The following is an 8,602-nucleotide window of genomic DNA, read 5'->3' as shown; positions in this document are numbered from 1 at the left end:
GGTTGAAGTTTGTCAGAAAGTAATAGTTTGACGTACACTTTGCAACCACAAATCTTAAGAAACACTTTTGGAGGCTTTCCGGTCCATAACTCATATGGAGTCTTTTCGACAGCTTTTAACGGAGCTCTATTTAGTGTGAGCTAGTGCAGTTGTGTTTAGTGCATGTCCCCAAAATTCTATTAGAATTTCGACCTGACCCATCATTGATCGAACCATCTCAAGCAAGGTCTTGTCTTTCGTTCCGACACACCATTCCATTGTGGTGTTCCAGGAGGAGTCAATTCTGACAAGATTCCGTAATCTTTCAGATGGTCATCAAATTCATAGCTCATATATTCACTGCCTCTATCAGACCGCAGTGCTTTAATCTTCTTGCCTAGTTGATTCTCTGCTTCACTCTGAAATTCCTTGAATTTGTTAAAGGATTCAGACTTATGCATCATTAGGTATATAACCATATCTAATGAAGTCGTCGGTAAAAGTGATAAAGTAGCTGAAACGACCACTAGGATTTGAACTCATTGGTCCACATACATCTGTATGGATTAATCCCAATAGATTACTTTCTCTTTCTCCATCTTTAGAGAAAGATTTCTTTGTCATTTTGCCAAGTAAGAATTACTCGCATTTGCCAAAATCCTCTAAGTTAAATTGCTCTAGAATTCCTTCTTTCTGAAGCTTTTCCATGTTTCATGTTAATATGGCCTAATCGACAATGCAACAGATAGGTGAGATCTTAATCATTTATTTTGGCCTGTACTATGATAGCCCAGAAAGGAGGCCCAAAGGCCCACTACGAATTGTCTCATAAACTCACATACATCTCCAGGTCCAAGGCCCATCAGTAGGTCATGACACCCATATGCTCAGGAAGATCCTGATCCGTTATACCCTAAAAAGCCCAAATGCTCAAGAGGCCCACCAGGCCTAAACCAAGTCTCCAATATAGCGGACACGTGTCCCGATCTTACAAAGCATCCAATCATGCAGCTATGAGGGACCAATTCCCAAGAAACCCTAGCACTATAAATAGTGTAGATCCCTAGGTAGAAGGGCAATCAATTCATTCCCACCAACCTAAAAAGTATCTTTACTCTGCCTTCTCTCTAAATTACTTCTCTCTCTAGCTTATACTTACTTAAGCATCGGAGGGAATATTCCTAAGGGAATATTCTGGTTTTGCAGGTTGCCAGAGGTTCGTGCCAACTCATACTTGATACCTCCGAGGAACGCGTGACACGTCATCAGCGTAAAAGATCCCACAACATTTGGCGCCGTCTGTGGGGAGGTACAGTATCATGGCTGAACCGTAGTCCGAAGAAGAGTCACTAGTAGAAAAAACCCTTGTTGCAGCGGGCTTTTAGACCCCTGTTGCAGCGTACATCGTATGCTGCAACTGGGGGGCCTGCAACAAGTATTGACTTGTTGCAGCGTACAATGTACGCTGCGAAAAGTACTTTTTTGCAGCGTACATTTGCATGTACGCTGCAACAAGTGTGTAAAATTAGGCAAAAATCAAGACTTGTTGCAGCGTACAAAATGATGTACGCTGCAACAGACTGGTTTGTTGCAGCGGGCTTTTATTTGTACGCTGCAACAAACCAGTCTGTTGCAGCGTACAAATAAAAGCCCGCTGCAACAAACCAGTCTGTTGCAGCGTACAAATAAAAGCCCGCTGCAACAAACCAGTCTGTTGCAGCGTACATCATTTTGTACGCTGCAACAAGTCTTGATTTTTGCCTAATTTTACACACTTGTTGCAGCGAACAAGTATATGCCCCCTGCAACAAAGCTGTGCTTTTGGCGGGAAAATTTTAGTTTTATTTATCTATACCTAGGGTGTCTTACACCAAATATAGGAACCTGTCAACAACAATAAATAAAATATCGCAACCTGTAGATCAACAAATATAAAAAATAATAACTGGTGTTTTGTATACATATATATATATATATCCCAAAACCAAAGTGCACGTACTACATTCAAATATACGTTCCAATTTCAATGTACGCATACATTTTAATGTAAACGATTGTTCTATAACAACTAAACCACCTCGATCAAGCGCGCTCAAGCCAATAGTAAATACTTGCGGGTAAAACACTTAGCCCGTTGCTCACGAACCACATCAATTTCCTCACTAGTATAGGCGCATTCCTCGGAGTGTAGACCTTTACAAAAACAGAAATTTCAACTAAGCATTAGATTAAATTCAAATTAAATATCACACTTTAACATTCAAGCAACTAATAACAATGTCCTAATAGCTATTACAAATAGTGCTTTGAAGTGGTATAGTTAAGAAGAAAAACCTTTATTTAGCATTGCGTCATTTCAGAAACATAGATGATTTGTTCAACTCCGAAATAAAGCAGTACTTGAGCAGCATCACAAATAAGCTTCTCCTTGCCCCTCTTACAATCATCAAAACATCAGTTCTTCTCCAGGCACAGGAAAAGTGCTAGGCACAGAAACGAATGCTTGCCTTCCATGCTGCATAGAAGTTAATACATTTGGTGATCTACATACATGGAGCGAATATGTTATTCAAACAACCATTAAGAGGGTGATCCCTCTCTCCCTGTCACTTCTTAGGTATAAGGGATATTCATATATGTGGATCTCAACAGCTTCACAAAACATTTGACAGCAAACCTGTTTATAAGATTGAAATTTGGGTCCTATTTTCTGAACAAAATAAGTTACAGACTTACAGGTTGTTATAACTCTTTATAAATACTTAATTCTTGAATTGTCATGTTCCCACAACTCCACCCTAACTAGTGATAAATCCAAACTAATGAGCCACAGAAAACATATACAGATACCTATCACCTATACCCAAGCTAGTTAACATTGTTAAAAACTACTATAAAGTACACAATGTCTATCGAAGCTTCTAATCCTCGCAACGATCACTTGTCAACTAATGATGCAATGTTGGGAAATCAAAAGCTTTGTGGAAGAAGTGACTCAAATAAAGCAAATAGAAGTGGTTCGAGTAAGAATTGGATGATGAGTTGGACCAAATCTACATGTGTGTGTGTGTGTGTGGGAGTGGGGGGGTGGGGTGGGCGGGGAGGGGGGGGGTGAGACCCTGATGGCATTATGACTGGGGTGTAGTTTTCTGGGTCAGTTTTCCCTGCCCAGCAAGAGCATACAAGTTTAGTTTACTGATACAAAACCCTTTCTTCAAACAAAATAAACATACAATGGAATACCTTTACGAAAAGTGCTTGCCTACCATACCTCTATAAAACAATTGCCTAGCTCCTAGTATTTAAAAGTGAATCCAAAAGCACAAAATAACCAAGGCCTGAAGTAAACTCAACCAAGTCCAAACCTTTCAGTAGTATCCAATTTGGATCTTAAATCAGCTATTTCAGCCTCAGCAACAGAGAGACGCCGTTGGCAAGCCGCCTCAGCTTCATTAGCAGCTTTTATCCTCAGCTTCAACTAGTTTAGTGATTTGATTCTAGAAGAGGTAGACTGTGGACAGATACAAGAAGATAGAATAGATCACATAGTAAGTAGAGGCACGGGAAGATATGTCAGACTACATTTACACAAACAAAGAGTTGGAGAAGTGAATTTATCACAACAGAACTAGAGTACAGAGGAATATCAAATCAACAGTTGTCTGATTTTTTTTAACTTTAACAGGAAAAAAAACAGTGGAACGGTTTTATCCATGAAATTCCTTTTAACATAAAAGTTTGTGGCATGAGCCTTAGATGTGCGTAAATAGATTGAAATTAGTATGTCCACCCTCCTCTCATCTCAAACAAAACCCATAAAGGCAAGAGTCCGCAAGACAAATTCTGGGCTTGGCTTGTAACTGAGTCCCTGGCCATCACTCTGGTTCTTCTCTAACTTACACTGAACACCAATTATACTTTTTCCAAAAAAGACTTGCTCCATCATCTGCATCTCTTACATAGTCAAGCGCATTTTTCAATCTCAAAACTGGACTCATTTCAGCTTTTAGTTACAGGGGATGAGGGTCTAAAACTCAAGTCTCTCAAAGGAAAAAACCCGTCAATTTATCAGAGAATATAGGAGACAGCAGCACAAGTATCTAAACCAAAAAGAAAGTGATTGCTAGATACCAGGAAACGTTGTATTCATCTGGGTCTCTACGGTACGCACAATACCAAGCTGCTCAACGTAGTTTCCTAGGACTATCAATGCTCTAGTGGAAGCAATTATAATTTTATAATTCCGGTCACCAATACACCATTGTAACATACTACTAGAAAGACCTATCCTAGAGGTAGCTTCTCGGCATATATTGCATAAGTACTACATAGGAGAGTTGGAAGTGTGGAACCACTGATCAGAGAGTGATTTGAACCCCTCTCGAACATGAAACTGCAGTTCATCTAATACAGTATATAAATAATCAATATCCAGTTTGCAGTGAATCAGTGATCACTACAAGACCTTGAAAAACTGAAAATAATAATACTAGCCAGACTATGGGACTAGTATTATGAAAGCTGAAACTTTGGAAAGGCATAAATACGACAATACCTCAAACGCTAAATCAAAGTGCAGCTAGCTGAAAGGTGGTTCAGATGTTTATGCTAAGACATGTGTTTGGGACGGATAAAAATTAGGAATTGAAAAGACTTTTCGCTCAATCAACAACCCTCGATGTTGTCAGTTACGCTTAAGTTAGGAATGCATATTCACTCAAAGTTAAGAATAAAAGTTGCGTTGGATTGCTTGGCCACTATTTTCAAGCTTCGGTCTACCCCTTAACAACAATATGCTAACATCCACATCTATAACCCACTGCACGAAATCATTTGTATTCATATAATTACTTGAAAGTGGAATAGAACTATTAGATGACCATAAAGAATTCTGCAAGGAATAAAAAATGACAGATAATAGTAAGCCTGGCCTAGCTGAAACATATCAATTTTTGTTTTAACGTATCAAAGTATGGCTGATTTCAAAATATAAACTTGATCAATTGAATTCCCCCGAAGTAAAGCAGAATCCTAACATTTACCCTTATCCTTATATCAGTCAGTCCATGAACAATAACATATACTAGTATTAAAGAACACTTCAATGTGCAGGACCAAGAAGAAAATAAATGCAAACTAAAGATAACAAAGTTTTATCAAAAACTACCTTAAATTTGGCAGGTTCAACTAGTTGAAAAACAACAGTATCTCCTTCCAATTTCAGAACTATGGCAAACCTTTTCCACCCACCACTGAGTCCACGATATTGAGGCAGATAATTGGCTTCGTATTGTTCTCCAGTATCTGTCTCGAGTATTATAACAGTACGGTTTTTTACTGGTATATGCGCCCTTCAAAAGGGTGGAGGAAGTCTCTGTGACTCCACCAAATGAACCAAGTAAGAAAACACCTCAAAATAAGCATATTAATTTCATCAGAATAATATATAGTTTGTCACATTTGGCTAATGAAAAGGCCTAAAACATGAAACATGAAATTACTTAAATTGGATTGCTTTAGATTCAAAAAAGGACTGACATTCAAGAATGGAGGGAGTAGTTTTTCACATTTGCCTAATGAAAGAGCCTAAAACATGATTTGAGGTACTAACCAAGATGAAACCACCAGAAACATTCGATTTTACATCACTTTTACGGTAGTCGGATGTTCAACATTTATCTTTGAGTGAATTTTTCTAGCATGAACAGAATTATATTCCCTTAATCAGGGATTATTACAATATTTTTCTCATCAAGAAAATCAAATTAATTGATATATCTCTGTTTAAATTACATACGAAGATCAAGATTCAAGAATTTGCAAAATTTCATCATTTAAAACAAAAGAAATCATAACCCACCCGAGATAAACGTATGTATTTTCTCCTAATCTTGTCAGCCAACAATTTCTTTGGCTTTCTCTGCAAAAATGAAAAATGAACAAACCCTAATTTTGAAAACGAAAATAAAAAGGGACAGGGGAGAAAGTTACTTGCCGCAGCGAGGATTGACGGAGAACAGGGTTCGCGAACCGGCCGAGCAAAGAAGCTTAGTTTTCCGAGCAGGGAATCACTTCGCCGGTTGTTTTTTCGAGCAGGGAATACCTTTTGCGGGGGTTTTTCGAGCAGGGAACCACCGGTGAGAGGTGAGGAAATTAAATAGACTCTTGCTAGAGTACCACCGGCGACGGGCGAGACCACGCGGCGACGACCACTGGTGAGAACCACCGGCGAGACGCAGGGTAAGCCGAGAGAAGAAGAAGGGAGTAATGAGAGTGGGATATTCGCTGCGAAATTGGTCATGAGGTTTGAGGTAGAAATGTTTGGTCTGAGTTAAAGTTGCAGCGAAAAAAATTACAAATATGTTATTGCAGGGGGCTTTTACCATGTACGCTGCAAAATAAAAGGTCTATTGCAGGGGGCTTTTACTATGTACGCTGCAAAAATCTCTTTTGCAGGGGGCAATTAATTTGTACGCTGCAACAACCCTTTAAAGGGTTTGACCCGCGTTGACCGACTGGTTGTTGAAGCGTATTAATACTTGTACGCTGCAACAAGGGGGTTGCAACAGGGGTTTTTTCTACTAGTGAGTATAATGATGGAGAGGAGAGACGGCCTTGCGAAAGGAGTCAGCGTCACATAGAAGAAGCCAATCGAGTCGCAAATGCCGGAAACACACCACGTCGGGTGCAGGAGGTTGAGGTAATCGTAAAAGAAGAACCAACCCTGGAAGTATCTCCACCGGGTGGCCACCTAAGCCCCAGCGTCCGAGATGCCGTGCTGGACTAGAATTTGGAATTGCCAGACCCAGTGGGTTCGCTGCGCGAGATTCTAGCAGGATTTCAACAGCAAATGAATCAAACCTTTCGACAACAGATGAGTACCACATTGCAGGACGAAATTCGAAAAAACATGTTGATCTACAGCACTGAAAGGACGGCCCCGCAGAGGCCCCTCAGTCTAGGCGTCAATCGGATAAACAGAATGCCTCTTAGATCCAATGTGTGGAGGGCCGGAAAAAGCTCCCGTCCTCAAGCCAGCCGTGGAATCAGTCCTGTGGCCGAGCGCTCAGAGATCGACCGCGGCTTCCAAATCTTTTTGCCTCGAATGGATCACTCACACGACCGCTGTCTAGGGGAAACCCACCGGCCGTCTTGCGACCCTCCTCGAGACGTCAAGAGCACTATGAAGCTGAATCTGAACTGTCAGACATTGGGTCCACCCCAGTGATGGAAGACCCTCCATTTTACCCCTCAGCTCGAGGACAGACCCAGATGACGCCTAACAGAGTAAGCCTGCGCCCCCGCATGTTTTCCAGCCGTCGTGAACCTACTTACCACATCCAACAAGGGCTTAATAGTCTAACGCCGAGGCCCATGAGTACTCCTTTTTCCGAGGACATAATGAACTCCCCGAAAGAACCCAAGGTCAAGATTCCTACCATTGAAGCCTATGACGGTACTACTGACCCAGATATGCACCTAGTTGCTTACCGTCACCACATGTATGTTCAAGGAACAAATGAAGCCACTTGGTGCAAATACTTCCCTGCCACCCTTAAAGGGGTGGCGTCCAAATGGTTTGAGCGACTACCCCCAGGATCAATTGCCTCCTTGAACAAACTGCAAACCCTGTTCTTGACTAGGTTCATGGCACACAAGGACGAAAGGAAAACGAGCATGCATTTAGGACGCATTCAACAGGGGAAAGATGAATCATTAAGAAGTTATGTGAAACGTTTCAACCTAGAGGCCAGGCAGATCCCAGACCTACCCGACGGCGTCTCTTTTGATAACTTTATCAGGGGACTAAAGAAAGGGTCCTTCAAGTTTGATTTAGTCAAGAAGAGTGTGCGGACTATGGCCGAAGTTCTAGATGAGGCTAAAGCATTCATTAACGCAACGGAAATATGCAGCGCGTCCAAGGATGGAAAGACAGGTGAAGCAACAGACTCCTCAGGAAAGAAGGATAAGATAGACTGAAAGGCTCCACGGGTAAATGGCACTTGGGCTCTGTCAAAAGAGCATGATAACTCTCCTGGGCACAAGAAAGAGCGTCCACAAGAAAGAGAATATTTCGAGTATAACACAGATCTCCTCACAATCCTAAAAGACGTTGGGACCCGGTTTGATCTTGAACGGCCTTTTCCTATGAAGTCACCTGATGAGAGTCGAGACCCTAAGCTGTATTGCCAGTTCCACGAGGATATAGGGCATGACACCAAGAACTGTAGAAGCTTAAAGAGAGCCCTAGACGGCCTCGCCTCTAAAGGACACCTCAAAATTACTTATAGAGAAATGCTCACGGCTCGGGAAAGAGCCAATACAAGAAGAACAAGTCACCTGTCTCACCTATAGAGGGAAACCACAGCGAAGGAGGATTTGTGGCCGTCATTTCTGGGGGGCCAGCTGCTGGAGGACCCACTATGAGGGGACAGAAAGACTACGCCCGCCGCCTAGGACAAGTGATGCTGTCAGGAAAGTCACATGTAGACCCGTTCCCTCGGATTGAGATATGTGAGTCGGATGGAGGACGAGTAGCCACCCCACATGATGATCCTCTAGTGGTCGAAATCAAAATCTCCAATATGAGAGTCAAGCGTATCCTGATAGATACAGGGAGTTC

At 41.6% G+C, this 8,602-nt stretch overlaps 1 protein-coding gene and 1 long non-coding RNA gene across 2 annotated transcripts; one reads left to right on the top strand and one right to left on the bottom strand.

Moving 5' to 3' along the window:
* Window positions 1-2,353: 2,353 nt before the first annotated feature.
* Window positions 2,354-6,527, bottom strand: LOC130470459 (uncharacterized). The gene is made up of 4 exons (XR_008930847.1): window positions 5,840-6,527; window positions 5,147-5,353; window positions 3,345-3,490; window positions 2,354-2,494 (listed from the first exon to the last, which is right to left on the bottom strand). It is a non-coding gene; the product is annotated as an uncharacterized lncRNA (long non-coding RNA).
* An 853-nt stretch (window positions 6,528-7,380) lies between these two features.
* Window positions 7,381-8,334, top strand: LOC130469950 (uncharacterized). Its single transcript, XM_056839490.1, has 3 exons — window positions 7,381-7,481; window positions 7,623-7,915; window positions 8,000-8,334. The coding sequence occupies exons 1-3, from the start codon at window positions 7,381-7,383 to the stop codon at window positions 8,332-8,334; spliced, it is 729 nt and encodes a 242-aa protein (XP_056695468.1).
* Window positions 8,335-8,602: the final 268 nt, after the last annotated feature.

This window comes from Spinacia oleracea, chromosome 3 (genome assembly GCF_020520425.1).
Source record: "Spinacia oleracea cultivar Varoflay chromosome 3, BTI_SOV_V1, whole genome shotgun sequence".
Taxonomy (NCBI): domain Eukaryota; kingdom Viridiplantae; phylum Streptophyta; class Magnoliopsida; order Caryophyllales; family Amaranthaceae; genus Spinacia; species Spinacia oleracea.
The sequence above is the reverse complement of the archived record's forward strand: the minus strand, read 5'-3'. Positions and strand labels throughout refer to the sequence as shown.